The sequence below is a fragment of the Teleopsis dalmanni genome, chromosome 2 (genome assembly GCF_002237135.1).
Source record: "Teleopsis dalmanni isolate 2A chromosome 2, ASM223713v2, whole genome shotgun sequence".
In the NCBI taxonomy this organism is placed as follows: Eukaryota; Metazoa; Arthropoda; class Insecta; order Diptera; family Diopsidae; genus Teleopsis; species Teleopsis dalmanni.
In genome coordinates, this window is record NC_051847.1 from 106,034,179 (window position 1) to 106,054,755 (window position 20,577).

Below are 20,577 nucleotides of genomic sequence, written 5' to 3' on the forward strand. Positions count from 1 at the left end.
CAGACAAATTTCCTCTTCCAAGAATAGAAGACTTTCTTGATCAATTGGGAAGAGCTAAATATTTTTCATGTCTTGACCTAATGTCTGGATTCCATCAAATAGAGCTACACGAATCATCAAGGGATATTACATCCTTCTCTGCAGAAAATGGCTCTTATAGTTTCAAACGACTCCGGTATGGATTGAAAATTGCTCCAAATACTTTTCAACGTATGATGACTCTTGCGTTTTCTGGTTTAACACCATCTCAAGCATTTTTATATATGGATGATTTAGTTGTACTCGGATGTTCTGAAAGACATATGTTTAAAAATTTGACAGATGTTTTCGAACTTAATTAATAAGAATCAAATTTGTGTAGGCAAAAATCAAGCATGCTCAGATATATACATTTAAATTTGTTACTTATATTCATATAAGCTTACATTTCGTTATATAAAATACTTAATTTACAGATATGTTTACTTCAATAACCTATTTACATGGAAAATATTATCAATATGAGATTAAGCAGAATTTAAATTCAAAACATTTTTTTTTTTTCAATTTTAAGCTAAATTAGATTTTTATTGTTTTCAACATATAAAACCATTCAAAATGTTTTCCGTACATGTAGCATAATTATAGGTTAATATTAATTAAACCCATTTAACTTAATAATTAAATTATATGTAATATGTACTTCTACTTATTTACGAGTATTTACGAAGCACCTGCCTATATGAAACTTGTACAGTAAGCAGTTGAAAAAAAGTTATGCAGCTGCCCTGAAAGAGCGTAAAAGCGGTATAAGTGTGGTGTAATCACATTTATTTAATAAGTGTGACAAGAATATTACAAAAGAATTAATTTTGTAAAGATATTTCGCTTAATATTGATCCATGTGGGATGAGTTTCCATACGGTATTCTCTGGTGTTCAGGTTCTTGCTAGCATATCAATTTCGCTTACATCATCGCTAAACATGCTTGATAATGTGAACGCAATCCAGTCTAGTTTCAATATTTGAATATGGTAACTGTGCTGAACAATGACACTGTTTTGTGCACTCTTTCTGTGGTTATAAGCTCGATATATTTGCTTTGCTTTTTCTTTATATGTGATTTTGTATAAATATAATTCGTTGTCAAATTCTTAAAGTTGTGACCCCGAAGTGTGAAAGTAATTGAATGAAGTGTGAATTTATATTTTAATCCCAATAGAAAAATTTTAGAATTAAAAAAGACCTTCAAAAAAGTACTTCGTGGAATTTAGAAAATCTCGCAATTTTAGCATATACATATTTTGGCTATAGAATAAATAGAAGTATACGAGTAAAACTGGGCAAATTCCAATTTATTGAATTAACGGTACCTTTGGTTAGCACAAAATTATATCGTACAAATACGAATTGCAAATACACTCAGGCATACATCCATATGCATGTTTAAATATATATATATATATGTATATGTTTATAAATGTATGTAGTTCCATATATATGCCTACAAACTTATTTCAATGAGATGTTTCTATTGATAAAACATGCAATTAATTATTTGTTTTATGTTTATTTAGAAATCGGGATCTCTATAATATGAATTTGGATGTAATGCCGTCAAGCAGCAATATAAATTCTAACATGGAAAAAAAAATTTTAAGTTCAGATAGTGTTATTAGGCGTTATACCCGTTCCTCTTTATATCTTTTGCGAAATGACTCCCGTTCACAGAAAAGACCAGAGTGTTCGCTTCGATATGAGCTGCAAATGTTAGGACTTTGGAAAACTACTTTTTTGCAAAACGATGTAACGAATGAAAGTGCAAATCAGTCATCTATAATTAATTTTGTAAATGATAGGAGTTTTCGTTCAAATGCCAGTAACAATAACAATTCCTCACAATTATCAACATATTTGCCAACAAATACCGGATTTCACAATAATCAGAAGACTTATATAGATCATCGTAGTATTTCCTCCGCTCATTTAATGCCAGCATTTGCTAAACGTCGCATTATTGCGAATTGTCCTACTCCTAATTATATGTCTAATCCTCGATCAGAATGCATAAATGAATCTAAAGATCCTAATTATATTAAACGCCAAGTAATCAAGGAACGTACATTTGAAAATCATCAAAGACCTGATATATCAAACATATCACCCAAAAAAAAATCAAATGGTATGTACGCAATGAAATTCATATGTAATAATTTCAGTGCAGAAACTAATATAAAATATATTTTTAGCTGAGAATGACGTTGATCAATGTAGCGAACAAGAGGCTTCGCCGTCCTTATCTTTATTATCAACTACACCTTCGAAAACGCCAAACAATGGAAATCAAGAAAGGCGTATTGGAAGTGGACGTTTGTTATCACGTGATATAAGTTGGGACTATAAAGGACAAGATAAGGATAGAACTATTCCAGTAATGAATAAAGAAATTTCGTTATCAAATAATCAATTAAATCAAAAACGCAATATATTACGCTATAATGAACGCATAGAAAGACGTGCCTATGATCGAAACTTAATTGAATCGGGTGAAAAAATTGAAAGCTTTAAAAATGATATTTTAAAAGCAGGCAACACTAGATATATGGCTTCAAACGAAAGTATTAAATTGGATTATACATCAAATCGCCAACTTATACCCGGACGTAATCGACGTAATCATTTCAATGAGCGCAAAACAGAACCTGAATGGTTCAGTGAAGGTCCTACATCGAAATTAGATACAATAGAACTTCGTGGTTTTGAAGAAATTGATGATGATACAGGAATCTTTAACAATGCAAATAAAAGTGAAGCTACCGATCCAGACGATGATGGTCTTAATTCTTATATTGAAGATAAAGAATTAGAAGAAAATGACGATAAAAATTTGAGATGCTTGGAACGGAATATATCAGACATCCAGCACACTAAAAAGAATATATTAAATGAAAATAATTTCGTTATAAATAATAAACCTAGCAAGACCATTTTTGAAAAAATACAACATCCAAAAAAAAACGAAGCAAAAAATAAATCTACTAATAACTTTTCGAAAAGTACAGATATTAACAATTACAATAGCAACGATTCTTTAAAAGCTATATTTAATTTTGAGAATTTTTTGAGTATAGATTCCCTGGAACATACAATAATGGTTGGTTGTATACTAATTATCTTTAAGCTAAAAATAAATCTAAATAATTAGTCTGAAAAAATTGTATTTGAGTAATTATTATTACTTCTTTCTAGAGTAACGATCAACATAAAAACTTTGACGACTTTGGAAATTCACGGTTTACACAATGGTTTGCGAATAAAAGAGACCAACCTCAAAATAATAGTACACAGTGCGATAAAAATGGTATGTGTTATTTGTGTTATTAATACAGTAAAATATAAATACTTAGCAGAAATACTTTGTGCTTATATAAAAACATTATATGAATCATTTTTTTTATTTAATTTTATTTTTTATTTTCACTTTTATTTTTTTTTTTCACTTTTATTTTTTTTTTTACTTTTATTCCTTTTTTACTTTTATTTTGTTTTTACTTTTATTATTTTTTTTTACTTTTATATTTTATTTTTATTTTACTTTAATTTTTTATTTTTATTTTACTTTAATTTTTTATTACTTATATTTTTTTTTTACTTTAATTTTTTTTTTACTTTTATTTTTTTTTTTACTTTTATTTTACTTTTATTTTTTTTTCTTTACTTTTTTTTTTACTTTTATTTTATTTTTATTTTTATTTTTTACTTTTATTACTCATGCTCATTTTAAATTAGAACTTATTACTAATTGTTTAGTGGAAAAATCAATGCTGTGAATGACAGAAAAATATCCGTCATTTTTTCTGATCTGAAAAAAGTTTTTCAGATGAAAGTAAGTTTTGTTTCTTTAGCATCAAAGGTCGAAACATTATTTGACGACAACCGCGTATTGCCTTCAACAAAAAGTTTTATCCAAAGAAAAAACACGGAACTGGTAGAGTAATGGAGTGGAAAAAAATGGAATTTCTTAAGCCGTCAATTAACAAAAATAGTTTTACTAACAAAGCAGAGCCAACTAGTTGCAGCTACAAATACTTGTATCAACAATATAACGAACGAAGCCAGCCACACGGCAGAAGTCAAGCTTTGATTGTTTTATAATGTCCACAATCGCCAGATTTGAATCAAATAGAACATATATAAGATTTATTGGAGCGTCGGAGAGGTTATATTATACGTCAACATTATATGACCCCAAATAAATGCTAAAGAACGTTGCATTCGAGGAATGGGAAAAGGAAAACTAGCAGAGATAAAATTACAAATCTGGTCAATTCAATATCTATACGAGTTATCAAGGTCATAAAAAGAAAAATTTATTCAACACACTAAACAAAATAGGCCTTTTTTAATAAACAACAAATTACGATGATTTCTAATGTTTTGTAGACAGACATTTTTTAACATTCACAGCTTTGACTTTTTACTGTTTTAATTATTATAATTTCTCCACTAATCAAATAGTAATACATTTAAGCTTAAAATGAAGAAATAAAATTAGTAATAAATATTAAAATTGAATATAAAAATTTTAATTATATATTGACTTTTTATAAGGGGAATCAAAATTTATTCTAGGTAGTTTAAGATTTGCTTACTTTTATGTATCTACTTCTTTCGATTACACAGTATGACCTCAAAAATTGCAACTAATAGAATTCGAGGGTGTTGCAATAATTGAGTTTGTTGCAATAATCGATTATACTTTGTTTATATTTACTTTATATATAAAGTAATATAGTTTATTTATTATTACTTTATATATAAAGTAATATACTTTATTTATAATTACTTAATATATAAAGTAATATACTTTATTTATAATTACTTTATATATAAAGTAATATACTTTATTTATAATTATACTTTATGATAACAACTTGTTTTTTCAGCTTGCTTTTTATTGCAAATAAGATTCTTTGTAATTGCCTCATTTTTTAGATCTTTAAGTATTAAAACTTTTGTAGAGGTATTGAATTTTCCTCAGCCCATTGTATGCATATGTTAAGTGCATTTATTGCCACGTCAATTTTGATTTTGGGTATAATTATACTGTCCTCAGTTTTCGAGTGTGAATCAGTGTCAAGTTGTTCAGCAATAGACACATTTTACATAGAATATTCGGTGACCCATTTATTTATTTTCTATTGAGAAATAACATCTGGAATAATTTCATGAAGTAAATTTTTTAAGTGATCATTATGATGTTGCTCTTCGATCTGTAATAATTTCATGAAGTAAATTTTTTAAATGATCATTATGATGTTGCTTTTCGATAATATTAGCTTTTATTTGATGCAACGGTATGTTGTCGTTATCAGTTAACTTCTTCTTCTAGGTTCCTTCTCCGGTTTGAACGTTGGGTAACATGATTGCTATTTTGACTTTATCTACAGCCTCTCGAAAAAGTGATCTTGTACTTTTATTAAATCATTGACGTAAATTTTTCAGCCATTATATTTTTCGTCTTCCAGGGCCACGTCTGCCTTCAATGATTAATTTTAGTAGTCCATACTTTTTCGAATGCGTCAGAATATGACCACAAAAAAAAACGCTAATTAACGGCGTTTTACTCTTTCTAATATTTCTGTCTCTTTGTTGACACGCCGAAGTACCACTGTATTTGTAATTTTTTCTGTCCAGCTTATTTTCAGCCTATGTCGATAGCACTACATTTCAAAAGCCTCGAGTTTATTCATCAATGCAACAGACTGACTTGATAAAAGAGACTTGATAAAAGAAGACCTTGTTTTTTCAATTCGGACACGTATTTCTTTACTATTATCCCATTACTCATTAAGCTGGCATCCCAAGTAGTTGAACTTATCGGTTTTTTTATGACTGAACCAAATACTGTTAATCTTTCTCCCGAATTGGATCGTTTGTTTACCACCATATATTGGGTTTTACTGCAATTTAATTTTAAGCTGTATTGTCTCACTTTAATGCAACAGCGTCTAAAAGGTTCTGTAAGCCAAGCCCTCTATTGAGTCGGCAATAAGCACTATATTATCGGCGTACCTCAAATTGTTTATAAGTGCCCCATTAACCATAATTCCATCTGTCGCATCGTGTAGTGCTTCTTTGAAAATAGTCTCCAAGTATATATTGAACAGTAATCGTGACACAATGCACCCTTGGTGAACCCCGCGCTTTATTTCTACTTCTTGCGTGAAGTAACTATTAATGCAAATATTTGCGTACTGCTTCTAGTATAAGTAAGCTGTTAAAGTCACGACAACATTCTATTAGGACTGGTATTCCATACAAGGCTTCTCTAGTACCAAACCCTTTGCGAAAACCAAACTGAGTATCACTCATTTGTTCCTCGAGTTTTGAATAAATTATATTATGTATAATTCGAAGGGATATCTTTAACACATGACTCATTAAGTTGACTGTTCTAAAATCTGCACATGTTTTTGGTGTAGCTTTCTTTGGAATCGTAATAAACGTAGATTGAAGCCAATCGTTTGGTATCTGGCCCGTATTATAAATTTTATTAAAAAATCTTGTTAAATTACGTACCTCATTATCTTTGAATAACTTCACCAATTCTGTTGGGATTTGGTCAAAACCTACCGTTTTTCCTATTTTTACACCATCAATTGCTTTTTGAAGTTCATCCAAGGTTATAGGTCACAGATGATCGGTTGCTCGCATATAGATTTTGGATATAGTTTTTCCTCATGCGAAGTGTTTCGTCTTTTTCTGTTATTCATAAGTGTGCTTCTCTTTCTTCTATTAGATGTTGTCATATTTCTAAATTTTCTTGTGTAAGTTAAATACATCGTATCTCCTTTGATACCCCTATATCTCCTCACATTCCTTTTTATGAAACTCTTCTTTTGCTTTATACGTATAGATTTGGGTATATCCTTATATTTGCGAGTATCTTTATTTTTATACTGACTTCTTACACTTAGAAGATTTCATCTAAATTTCTTTCCTTCTAGATCTGACCACGCCCACTTCATTATTTGCTACGTCCATCATTGTGTTTTTAATTGTCATAGATATTTCTTCAATGAACATGTCATCGGGTTGTAAACTGGCCACTCCTTCATTTGCACCATTATTATACGAGCGAAATGATACACGACATTTGTTACCATATTTTTGAGTTATTTTGCTATAATTACTACAACACCATGTTTGTTTCTTCTTCCATTATCGCCACTGTAGAATACATCATAATTGTCTATAGTACAGCTTCCGTGGTCTGGCCATCTCATTTCATTTACTCCCAAACTATCGATTTCATGTTTGTGCATTTCTTGTATTGTATTATTAATTTTACCGCTTTCGAACATACTCCTGACATTCCAATTGCCAATTTTATAGGACTTATTATTACTGAATCTCATCTAAGCTGAACGGCAGATTCTCTGCACCTCTGCCCCATTAACGGGGCGCCCGTACTCGGGGCCGTTGTTTTGATTCTCAGCCATGTTAGATAATTTGATTCGTGTGGTGATTTTCCGTTGCCTTCCACCGTTGTTCACGTACCGTTTATATGGATACCACTGCAATATCTGCTAATTCATGTATAACGGTACCAGTTGTCTCAATCTCTGCCTAAACATGATACTGAGAAACCAGCTGCCATTCCCCAGCACCATCTATAACCTTTTATCGATACTACTTTCGGAAAGCTTACAGTGATGGTTTATTACGAAGTTTACCATCTCCTGGCTGTTTGGTCCGCGGGAGATGTTTCATTTCCCTTCTACCACCCATTACTGGAAGGCTTTTGCTACGATTGCGACGCGCCCTGCAGGGGTTACAGCCTCCCCCGAGGGATCAGTTCACTGACCGTTATTTAATTTTAAGGTTTAAAAAGCTTTTCGAGTAACATGTGATGGAACTTTTTTCCATGCATTAGTTAAAAGAAAAATAGCATAATGTAAATTAAATGATTTTAGTATTGTCTGCAATAATATATTGCAACAGTCTCTTCTTATAGAATAACTTTATCCACTTCATAATATTTTTGTCCATGGGTATTAGAGTGGCTGTACAATTACCCAACAAACGTAGTGTACAAATCAGTCAAAATTTAAGTACCATCCATTGCTGGCTTAAAGGAAGTGCCCGGCTTTCTTTAATACATTCATGTAATTCACGTGCCTTTACTTTCAATATATCAATAAAAATTGGGACATGCTGCTGCCTTTGCTTCGTAAACCATCTGCTTTTTCCATTTCAGGATATTCACTATCCCTTAAAATTTTACTTTTTTGGAACAAACTTTTTGGTTGACAAATGTTTTTTTAAAAGAATTTTGGTTTCTTTTTATTCTACTAATTCTACAAAGCAAATAACAGAAAATAAATCTAACAGTAAATTAATGACAAATTTATTAACATAGTAATACACAAAAAATCAGTATAATGATCAGTATATCCTGATTTAGTTGTTCATTTAATACAGATCAGCATACTCTCATGCATAATTGATTATAAGAGAGCAAATAAATAAACATAAATGACAAATAAAATATTAACGTGTTCGAACAGCTTTACCTGGGCGATCTTTCTTCTATTTATAAACAAATGATTTATTTTACTATTTTGTTTGATCTGTAGTATTTAATTCTAGAGTTATACAACTGTGAAAGAGGAATGTCATCATCACTACTTGGTATTATATTTTCTGATGTATTAGAATCACATTCTTGTTCTGATTCGGAATTATGTTCACAAATTTCAACCTGATCAATTTAAATGTCACTTTCTATAAAAAAAATGTATATGTCTAGCAAATCACTCTATCGAAATTAGAATAAAAATTCTTTTTTGCCGCTATTTCTATCAGAGTTGTCTATTATTTTAATATCACAGTCCTCATTTAGCCATCTCAAAATACGAGCGTCTTAAATTGGATTCATATCTTTCCAAAAAATTTTGTAACATAAACAGTCGCGTGGGGTCAAAAAGCACCCAACAAAACAAAAAACACCTGTTATTCATAACCGCTGATCATAAACTGAATAAAACTCAATGGAATGAGTTTAGTACAGAGTTTTATGAAGCTACATAAAAATACAGCAGCTAATTTTTTGTCAGTGTTGAATTATGTCGTTTTTGTCAAAATTCAAGGCTTTTTTTTCATCCCATGCGCCGGACGGCGGGTTAACACAGTCTTCATCCTGCCAGACACGGCCATTAACGTTCAAGATTGCGATGCCTAAATTCACTTTAAAGCAGAGGCATTCTGACCAAAATGTGGTTTTTCATGTCCGGGATCTATCCATCAAAAAATCAGTAAAAGATTGTACGTGTTAATAATAGGTGTTTTCTTTTGTAAGCATATCACCAAAGAACAACTGCTTATTCTAAAAATTACATATAAAACAACAACACTGTTGGCTTATTTAGTCCAACATTTTTGAAACCGCTTAACTAATAAGCAGCTCAAATCGCATAGTTGCCAACACTAAAAATTGATCTATTGCAAACAATTATTACTCATTTTCAAAATTTCAACTTTAAATTTTATTACGTGTTTTGCACATAAAAGCCTAACAAAATCGCCATTTTGTACAGAGTTTCCATCGAAAGTAGTGCTTATATTATTTGTTGTTTTGCGACATGTTTAAAAAAGAAAATGCCTAATAATATTAATTTGCAATTAAATATCGTTTACAATTATTTAGAACAAGTATTTTATTTAAAACAAAATAGTTTTGTACGAAGCGGTCTACTACTCCTTTTCTGTGTTCATCAATTAAAACCAAACAATTATGCTTATAAGTCAACAAAACGATAAGGCATTTACACTGGCCACAAATGGCTCATTTCAAATGAGTCATTTGAAAGTATTTACATTCGTTGTAATTCATTTGTTCTCATTTCAACCAGCTGATTTTTCAATTTGCCTGTTGATTTGATTTTTGGCGTGTTCCAAAAAAATGTTGGATAAAGGTTGAATATACCTTCAAACTTTTCAATATAAACTGAAAACTTATTATTAGCTTCAATTAATTTATTTTTGGGAAGTAAAAGTTCCAAAAAGAGGTGCATCGTTTTTAAGAAAATGCAACTACCAAACATTTGTTTACTTTTTTTTGTAAATAAGTCAAAAACAGCTTTCTCAAACTGTCAAAATACCATGAAAAGCTTTTATTTATCAATAATATTTAGTATAACCAACCGATTGCCGACTTTTGCACTGTGGTAAGCGCTGTTATTATTTGACTGATTTTATCGATAATGTTATATAAAATATTTCAAATATAAAATCTTTTTTATGTTTTACGTGTAATAGTAGAATATAAGGAATATGAGCAAAAACCTTTTTAAATTTCCTTTTTAAGTTATTATAAGCACCAATACCTTGCAATGACCAACTGTGATATAAATTCACTATTACCTTCGTCATTATATAAATTCGTTACCTTCTGACCATTATAAGACTGATCTTTAATCATCTTTATTGGATTGATTTTTTTTTAAATACCGTTATATATATTTATTTTATAAGAAACTGATTTTAAGTGTTTTTAATTGATTTCATAAACTTCTAATTAATCATCTATGCTTGAGATGCGTGGAACATTATACACAGACTCACCACTCTTCGTGGTGATCTTTAATCTTTCTCAAAAAAGATTAAATGCACAAGTAAATGAAATGAAATCAATTTTGTACAGAATTTTTTTGCTTTACATCTTTTATGATAACATACAATTTTATATTTACAAAAACCCGATTTTTAGAACGTTTAACATTAAATATTTTTTCTCTGGTATACAGAACTTTGACTTTTAAACCAACTTATAATAAAGCAAGACAAAGACAAACTTGTTACTTATTATTCTAACCCATTTCTTCACGATCTGTTAGTGCTACAAATATTTATCGCCAAAATATGCTATAAGTCATTCTATAAGTTTTAGGTAACCTATTAGTATGTTTAAATTAAACTGTTTTTAATGTTTTTAAACTGTTTTTAAAATATCTATTACATAAACTTATGTTGGATGGCAATGGGAAAAATATCGCGTAAAGAAATAAAATAAAATTTAATTTAAAACTTGTTCCTTGTACTGCAAACCCAACTATTCTAGAGTTGTGTCTTCCACATGTTAGCAGCAGAGTTGTGGATTTTTTTTTATTGAATTTGCAATTGTATTTTTACTGTATTTAAATACTTAAGTAGTCAATAGTATTTCATTTTTTAAAAAATCTTGACACCATTCTTAATGCGCATTTTATTCATTATAGCACAAACTTGGAAACAGAATATAGACTAGTTATATTATTAACGTTTATTTATAAATGAGCTGCACACTGTGTACTTGCTAAGTCTCACATAATGCAAACTAATTTTTTTGTAATTTAATAAAGTGACATAGATAGTTTTGAATTTTACAAATCAAAAACCTTTTTTTAAAACAGAAGTTAAGTTCATAATATTGGTGATAAATACGTCTCTTATAAAACAAACTATTTTATTCGAAAATTTATAAAGTAGGACTTATTAATTTTGTGTTTTATAAAAAAACTTAAAAATCGACTTATGTCGATTATTTCCGCGCGAACCTTCTTATTTTCCTCGACAATTCCTTGAAGTTTCTTTATTATCATGAATGAAGAATTTGATAAACTCTTTGAATAAAAAAATACAACTCTAATTGTTTCAATGATATTATCCATTCTACAGCAAAACACATTCATAGTAAATCCGACAAGAAATAAGAAATTTCAAATCATGCTGGTTGTATAGAACGTTCACCAATTGTCTTCCCAGTTCCTACAATCATCTGTATCCATTGCTCCGCAAAAGATATGTTGAAGCGATCCTATGAATTCCAAAGGTGCTCTTTTAAATCTTTTGGTGTTCTGCGGAAATATATATTGATTTGTATTCTTCATATTTGCCACTTGCCATTTCATTATATTTAAAAGACGTGGTGTCATTATTATTTGTAGGATATGCGGTGAACCCCACACCCAATATCAAGTGCAACCTGAGAATTTTCATCTGTATCTTTGTTGCAAGGATGACAAAGGGTATATTCGGTAGCTTTTAAGTGAGGCAAAAAACAGGTTGCTTACTATAGGCGATAAGCAAGATATTCGCACCGCTGTTGTAATCTTTCAAATGTTATGTTTTCGCAAAGAGCAAAACTTACATATGTGGACAAAATGCAAGCAAACACAGTTTGCATAAAAATAAATAATTAATATAAAATTAAAATGAATAATGAATTAAAAGCAATGTTTCAGAATGAATACAGGAAATTTTGAAAATTTTTTTCCCAACAAAATTAAAAATTTTTTGTTGTTTTTTGCCACACTTGAAATCTGCCGAGGGTACATAAATAATCATTTTTCCAACGATTCCAAAAATGATTTTCTGGCTTCTGCATCAGCTTGTATCTTTCCAAAAAACTGATTTTTCCATTATCTATTTGCTTATGACATGCCATTATTAAGCAACCGATTCAGAGATGACCAGGAGTGAAGCCTTGAATTCTTTATTGGTTCAATTTAAGACAAAGCTATGCTGAGCTCTTAAAACGTCAATTTATTCTCACCAACTATTTTTTTTAAGTAATATCTCATTGATTTCACTGCTGCTTTCCAAATTCCTCCGAAGTGAGGACTTGTCGGCGGAAGAAAGTGGATTTTAATTGCTGTTCTTCTAATATTGGTGCCACCGACGTATTCTCCTGAATAGCCTTTGCAGTCTTTGTTCAAAAGTAAATACCGCTATATTTCTATATCTTTTGAATTCTTTTTATTTGAGAATTTAATTTGCACAACGTCCACATAATTCACTATATTTTTTGTTCTTAGTGAAAATGCTTTCAACATGTAGTAGCTCGTTAAATTTCGAGAAGTTGTTTGGAAATGCAAATTATGATGTTTGGAAAAGACAAGCGAAATCTGTGCTTATCATTAAAGGTTGTTGGAAAATCATTCAGGATGGTGTAATGCGGAAAGAAACAAGGAACTTGATGAAAGAGCACTACTTGAAATAACGCTTATGGTAGACCCATGTTATTTGAGCCACTTAGCTACGACTGGCACGGCTAAACAAGCGTTAATAGACGTATTTGAAAATATTCATTTAACTAGAAAAATTGCGTTATTAACACAAGCATTGCTATATAGACTTATTATTGGAGTTAATTCACTCATATTCTCGGTTCATTTAGAACTATTTTATTTAGCGGTGCGGGATATTTAGTAACGTTTGTTAACGAAAAGAAAATCATTTGTATATCCCATAAAGCAGAAATCCGATTTATGAAGTAAATTTATTAAATTTAAAACATTGGTCGAAAACCAATATTGGAAGCGAATTAAAATATTACGAATAGACAATAGTACAGAGTATGTAAACACAAACTTTAATAATTTTGTCAACAAATTTTCTAACCTCTAACCTCATGAATCCCGCCATTACTTGGTTATAAGAATTTCCAAGCTCGTTTTCTATTTTAAATGCCAACCTTACAACAAAATGTTTATCTTCATCTTTATTAGTCATGTCTTCATATTCTATCATGCATATTTCGTCTTCCTGAGAGTTTTTGTTGTCTTAAATATGTTTAATTTCAATTTCGAGATTTGTTGTCATATTGATTGCTCGTTGTTTCACTGACTGTTTTTCATGAAGAGGTCCGTAGATAATTAATCCTAGTTTAGTATGTTGATCAAGCCTGACATTCTTTTTACATATTCCGCTTTGCATAATATCCACTTATAAATTATCGCTAATCACCATGCCATGCCGATTCTCTCTGATTTATTTAAGTTGAGATCTACAAGATTGTATTTCTACCATTTCTTTTTCTCGCCCTTCCATCTTTTGTACTGGTGAACTGATGCTAATGCTGGTAACACCAAACTTTCTGCTTTATACTTGATTTCGCAATTCCCATTAATACTTTTTCAATGCATAATGCATATTGTCTGGGAGTCTTGATCAATTTATGCTTTTAGTATTACGAGTCTTTGTGCAGCGTTTAATGATGTGCTCGTCCATATTTAATACAAAATTTCCAATATTCACAAATTGTTTTATTCAGAAACAGGTGTTTCAAACATTTAAAACAAATTTTTGACGACTTAGCGAAAGAGCTAAGAAATTTCGGCAATTTTCGGTTGCATGTCCTCCTTTCTTACAATACAGACAGGCAATACTTCAATCCCAATATTCAAAGCTGGCAATGCTTGCATGTTTTCATTCGTAATATTCAATAATACTCTCACACTAGATGCCATACTACTATTTATCTGCGGCTGATCCAATATCTTGTCAATCAGGGACTGAAAACAAAATTCGCTTGTTGCAGAATTGTTGCAAGAGCATCATCTCTAAGGAGTGATTTTAAATGGTACATGTTTTCCAGTTTCGGTATTTCGCTGTTTTCGTATAACATTTTTTCATATAAGCCAGAAATAATGGCCGTTCTTCAATAATCCCATTCAACAAGGGAATTTTGATGTCCGCTATTTCATTGTTTTCTTAACCCCACTTAGCATCTGTACTTTTTTCAGTAGTTCTATTTCGACTTTTCTATACCCTTCTTCAATATCACTTTTTTCTTATTACAGCTTATCAGCTCGTATTTTGTGTTGATATTTTGTGTCTCTTTCTAACATTTATAAAATTTTTTCTAAGCTTGCGAGTTGCAGTCATAAATTCAAATATTATTACTTCTTTTTCTACTTCCTGTGAATTTTTCTTTTTTTATCATTTCATTGATAATTTCATTGATTATTTTAATTGATGTTATAGCATTTGGCTTCACTACATGCTTGGTCTCAGGTGTTCCTGCCTCAGCTGCTAGTTTCTTTAAAATTATGACATTTAACAAATTCTTCTACCATTTGATGCAAGTTAGATTGGAAATAAATTTCGTCTTTGGATTCATGATTTTTTATTATCGTTTCATTTCGCCACACGAAAATTTTTCGACTTTTTATATAGACGCCAAACAAAAACTAATCGTACGATATGCGTTAAAATTTTGACAGAATATGTATAATAGTGTTGCCAGCGTGAAAATAAAAAAAATTACCGATTGGATAAGCGCGGGAATTCAAAAATAGGCCTCTCGTTTTTTTTTTTCAATCTTTTTAAATACCTTATTCTTTAAAATGCATTAATATGTTGTTCAACCATAGTCATTAATAATATAAATTAAATTAACCACTTAAAATAGAAAATTAAAATTCTCTTTTTTCCTTCATATTTCTTAATAAATATAAACTAAAAAACCGCAAACTTTCATTTGCTTTTATCTCTTATTTTTGATCAACTGATATTTATCCAGTAAATTTGAGTAAAGTCTGCTAAAATTATCCTTATCTCTCTTGTAATTTACCACCTGTTCATTATTTAATATGATGTGAATAACTTCACTCATTAACCTTTTTTGATAATTATTTTCGATTTTCAGAATTATTACTTCATCAAAGTTGAAATTATGTCTATTAGAATGGAAATGTTCAGAGAGAGCTGTTTTTTTCAAATGATCTTTACGTTTAGATATACTTTTGTGTTCAACATCTCTTTTTGCCAATCATTGTTTAGTTGTTCCTATATAAGCTCTATTACAATCATTGCAATTAATCTTACATATAAGATTTGTCCTTTCTTTTCTTTGTCCTTAATCTTTGAGAATAAATTATTTGTTGTTCTCAAGTTGTACAAGTACAATATTAAATATTTCCTCTTGTTTGAAAAGTTTTGAAATTTTTTGAGACAGTCCAGGTATGTTGGGGAATTTATATCTAGGTTTATTTTTAGTGACATTGTCTACCGTATTTTTTGACGTTGTTGTGTATTTATATGATTGAAACATTTTATTTATAAAATACTTAGGGTAGTTATTATTCATAAGTATCTCCTTAATTTGTTTCCTGTTCTTTTCCATAAACCTGTCAGCACTGAGAGTTCCAACTCTTTCAAACTGTGTTAATTTTTTGGCTCCCTTGTATCTTTACACAGTATAATAAGATCATAAAACCTAACTTAATACTTAACTTTACTTACGAACATTTAACCGGGTCATAAAACACTCAATACTTATCCATACGTTTTATGGTCCGTTTTTCTGTAAATACTAGTGGTACCAATTTTATTACTGTGTGTTATCAGGTCATAACTAGAATTTTCCACTGATTATTTTTATAATTTTGTGCAAACCAACATTAAACCGAGCTAGATAATGGGAAATTATTACTTGAAAGGATTATTTGAAATGAATTCGCTTGTGTTAACAACCCTCAATAACTTTTGTAATTCGTGATATATTGTGGAAAATTTTTTAAACTAATTGATTAATGGATTTTCATCCATAACAAATTTCTACTGGAAGTAAAACACGTTTGGTGACAGGATAAATAGATGCTACTAATAAATCGTTCATCATTGATTTTGGTTTTACTGCTGAAAATATTGAAAATCGTACGCTAATGGAATAACACCATCGAATGGTTGCGCAATTGATTTTAGATATTTAAGAATTCGACTAAGCACTTCAAGCGATTGCTTGTGGGCCATTGAATGCAAGAGCTTTCTCTTTTGTGAGCAGATATGATGTAATAAGCGATCAGAAAAAGACCAAATAACTCCTTTTATTTGACACTACTTTGTAAAAGTAATTGTTGTTCTCTACATAAGAGCGCTTTAATATTAATCGAACAAAAAAAGTTATTTTATCTCGTCCCATGCTGGGTTACAAAATAAACTTATGAAAAATCAGGACGTCCGTATAAACGCAAATATGTCAAGACATCCTTTGTATATTCGTGTACATATTGCGGATCACCAGTAAAAGTTGATGGGCATTTTACAAATGTTCGTACCTTAAAAGGTATCGTTTGCAATTGCATGTCATAAATGAACCCCTTCTGATTTATAATTTTTTCATACATGTCTACCAGAGAACTGCAACGAGTCATCATTTTAACATTCAGAGTGAACTCGTTAAAAACCAAATCTAAATGCGTATAAATGTTTTTCTCGCACATTACTTATACGCATTCACATTCGCCACAGAAATTATTCATAAGTATTTTCGTTAACGAATGCTGGTGCTAATGAATCAGCTTCATAATAATACGTATGATTCATGAAACATAGCATATACTCAGAGGAGTATGAATGACTCGATGACTCGTGTGAGTGCTGTATGAAATTTTGTGTTTAGTTTTATGCTTTTGGTATGTGTTGTTGTGGTTAGCATTGTAAATGCATGTGTTTTGTTTATGTTTTTTAATATTTCTTGTGCATTAAAATAGGGATTGTTTTAGGTGGAAATATATATTTTTATTTCATTTTAATATATAATTTTTTTTTTTTTTTTGTTAAATCTGGTACACAAAAATAAATAGTTGTATGCTAAAACAATTATTATTGTATATTATTATTATTATATAATATGTATTAACAAAATTATAAATTTAGTCTAATTATAAAGATCCTTTTATGTACATCAAATTTATATTATAGAATTTATAAATGCTTTCCAGTTATTGCACTGCCGAGCTATTGCTCTAAGCTCGCTAAAAAATTTCATTGTTTCGCTTGTGACAGTTCTGTGCCAATTATTTTTCGGTCTACCTCTTCCTCGCCGGCCCTGTGGGTTCCACTCTAACGCTGCGTGGGGTATTTCGTTTGAACTCTTCCTGAACGTATGGTCAGTCCATCCATATTTGCGCTTGTTGATTTCCTTTTTAATGCTTTCTTGATGACAGATTCGCCACAGTTGTCGTTGCGAATAGTTCGTGGCCACCAGATTTTTAAAATATGTCATAGGCTTCTGTTGATGAAGGATTGCAGCTTGATTATGATAGTCCAAGAAGTGTGCCAGGTCTCACAACCGTATATCAAGGTTGATTTAATACACGCATTAAATAATTTTAATTTTGTTTGCCGCGTAATGATTGTAGACTAGACGTCCAGATCGATTTGAGTCTGCCGAACGCGGAGCGCACCTTGCGTAACCTACAGTCGACGTCTGCCGATGTTCTACCATCTTCAGAGATTCGGCTGCCGAGGTGTTCAAACCTGGCCACATCTGCAATATCGATGCTGCTACTGCGCAGTTCTGTGCTACTTTTTGAATTTAATCTCATTGATTTCGTCTTTTCGCAGTTTATTACTGAGCCAACTTTCTTGGCCTCGATTTCTAACAAAGTAAGTTGATATTGCATATCGCTGTGATGGTTTGACAGTAAAACAACATTGTCAGCAAAGTGAATTCTTATTCATTTCTTATGGAAAAAAGTAAAGGTGTTATATATACTCTGTGTCTCGGAACATATGCAAAACCCATAACCTTTCCCTCCTTACATACAGTGTTTATTGTTAGTTCTAGGATCAAAATTTCAGGATTTCTACATAAAAGAATGTATTTAATGTAGTTTAATTTTAATTTTACCTTTCAACTATAGAAATAGCTGTTATTTTATTTTTTCAAAATTCTTCTACCAACAACTGAAGAATTATTTAACTTAATTGATCTAGCCATCTTTTTTATAAATTATTTGCAAAATTAGATTATTTATATAAGATTTTTTTACTAAAGAAATCAAAGTATTTTTACTTGAAGTTTTTCTTGAGTTATAATGTTAAACTTTATGTACTTTTTGCAGTTAACTTTACGGAACCAAAAAGTGAAGAAAAAAGTAGTGAAAAAAATATGTTAATGGAATTCTTTCAAAATAGTAAGCTCCCAATGAATGGAAAACTTGATGCTGCTCAACCAAGCGGTAAGCATATATTTATAATAGTTAACTGATTAATTTAAATTTTATCAATACAACATTTTTACAGTCGTTGCTATACCAAGCGTTGAAGAACTTGAAGCAAGAATGCGTCATACAAAATTTTTAAATAATGAATATAGAAGTAGCAAAGAAATTGCTGAGTCACCAAAAAAACAATTACGGAAAGATTTGCAAACTACACAAATAAACCAACCTCCTACTCATGAAGTTGAAGCATTTAAAAAATTGCTAGAGCAACTGAGTGCTGGTAGAAAATTGCAGCCATTATCAAACTTTGTAGACAAATCCAATCATATTGAACTTTCTTCTAATGAATCACAACATAATGCCTCAGTTTCTTTAAATTTGTCTGACACTTCGAAATCTAATGAAAGTAAAAAAATTGGAAATAATCAAGTTATGCAAGTAGATCCACAACAAACTCGTTTGACGCTTCCCTTAGCTGCACAACAACAGTTAACAGTACCAAAAAACTATGTACATCCCGATCAAAATTTAATTGCTTTAATATCTCCACAAATTGCTTCTGGATTCATCGATCATCTGCAAAAACAAAACCAAATTGAGCCTAGTCAATTACATCAAGGTAAAATAAAATTTAAAACTACATATCATAAGGATATAAAAAGTGTAGGTGTATTGCTCTATGTGGTTTTAAACAAATATTAAAATATTTCAAGAAAAATTTAGGCAACATTTACAAATTACCTACATACACATATTAACTACATTAACATATTAAGAAATCAAACATTCATTTTGATTTTATATTTTAAATTTTATATACATACATGTTTTTATTATATATATACAATTTTTCGTCACGTATTAAGAAATTAAAATTGATTCTTTTTAAATAATTTCTAGTGATTTTAATTTGTCGAATAAATTAATCCTTTTTTTTAACGACGTTTAAAGCAATCGAAGGCCCAATTCAGTGAGGGACTCCAACGCACTAAAATCACCTCAATGTCCGGCAGTTTCTCCTGTCAGGAGCACCCATTTGATATTCTCTAGAGCACGATACTCAAGTCTGTTTTTTGTTTTGTCGTCATTTCTTCAATGAAGTATATTTTTCAGCCTCTTTTAATTTGTCGTTGCAGTTGTGTCACTGTAGCTGTTCTGCGAGTTGTGATAGAGCTCACCACTCCTCTTCGAAATGTGTAAGACGCCACATCATTTAAGTTGCGAATGTTTTATCTGTATTCCATTTGAATACAGGAGGAGATGGTAGGTAACCTAGAACCTCCACGAATTCACGTTCCTTTTTTGAAGCGATCACAACGAAAAACTGAATATGTTGCGCTTTCAAGAACGTTATGACAGTTTGGACAATAGGGACTATAAGCCAGCTAAAATCGGTGAAGATATTTTAAGAAGGTTCCATGTTCGCTTAATATTGATATCAAATTGAAATTCACTTTACAATGTTTTCTCCTCACCTATTGTTTAATGTTGGGAATATGAGCACAGATCCATCGTCTCTTGGAGAACTGCTTCCATCTTTGCTGTCATATTGTAAGTAAATATGAGTGCATCAGTGGATATTGCTCTGTAAACGCAGGGCACTGCATCTGTATAACTGTGCTATCAGCCCTTTTTTTGCTTAGCAGTATTTTATGCCCGCTAATTATAAGTTTTATCTTCTTTTTTTTTTCTTGCACTCAGTCTTGCATTTTTAAGCCATCGTTATGTACTTGCTTCTGCATCGTTACTTTTTGCTTCCAGGTGGCGAAGCCTTTATTACCGCTACTAGCACAATATCATCCGCATATCCTGAAATTTT

The 20,577-nt window shown here is 30.6% G+C and overlaps 1 protein-coding gene across 4 annotated transcripts in view; it reads left to right on the forward strand.

Annotated features, from left to right (window-relative positions):
* Positions 1-1,015: 1,015 nt before the first annotated feature.
* LOC119675966 (bromodomain-containing protein DDB_G0280777-like) overlaps positions 1,016-20,577 on the forward strand; it is a 39,948-nt gene continuing 20,386 nt past the window's right edge. Inside the window, exons 1-6 of one of the 4 annotated variants that reach the window (XM_038087184.1) lie at positions 1,016-1,357; positions 1,557-2,161; positions 2,229-3,133; positions 3,229-3,340; positions 18,657-18,773; positions 18,838-19,377. In XM_038087184.1, coding sequence (XP_037943112.1) covers positions 1,576-2,161; positions 2,229-3,133; positions 3,229-3,340; positions 18,657-18,773; positions 18,838-19,377 — 2,260 coding nt within the window. In that variant the 5' untranslated portion in view covers positions 1,016-1,357; positions 1,557-1,575. The other 3 variants (XM_038087186.1, XM_038087187.1, XM_038087188.1) reach the window with 3 other exon arrangements.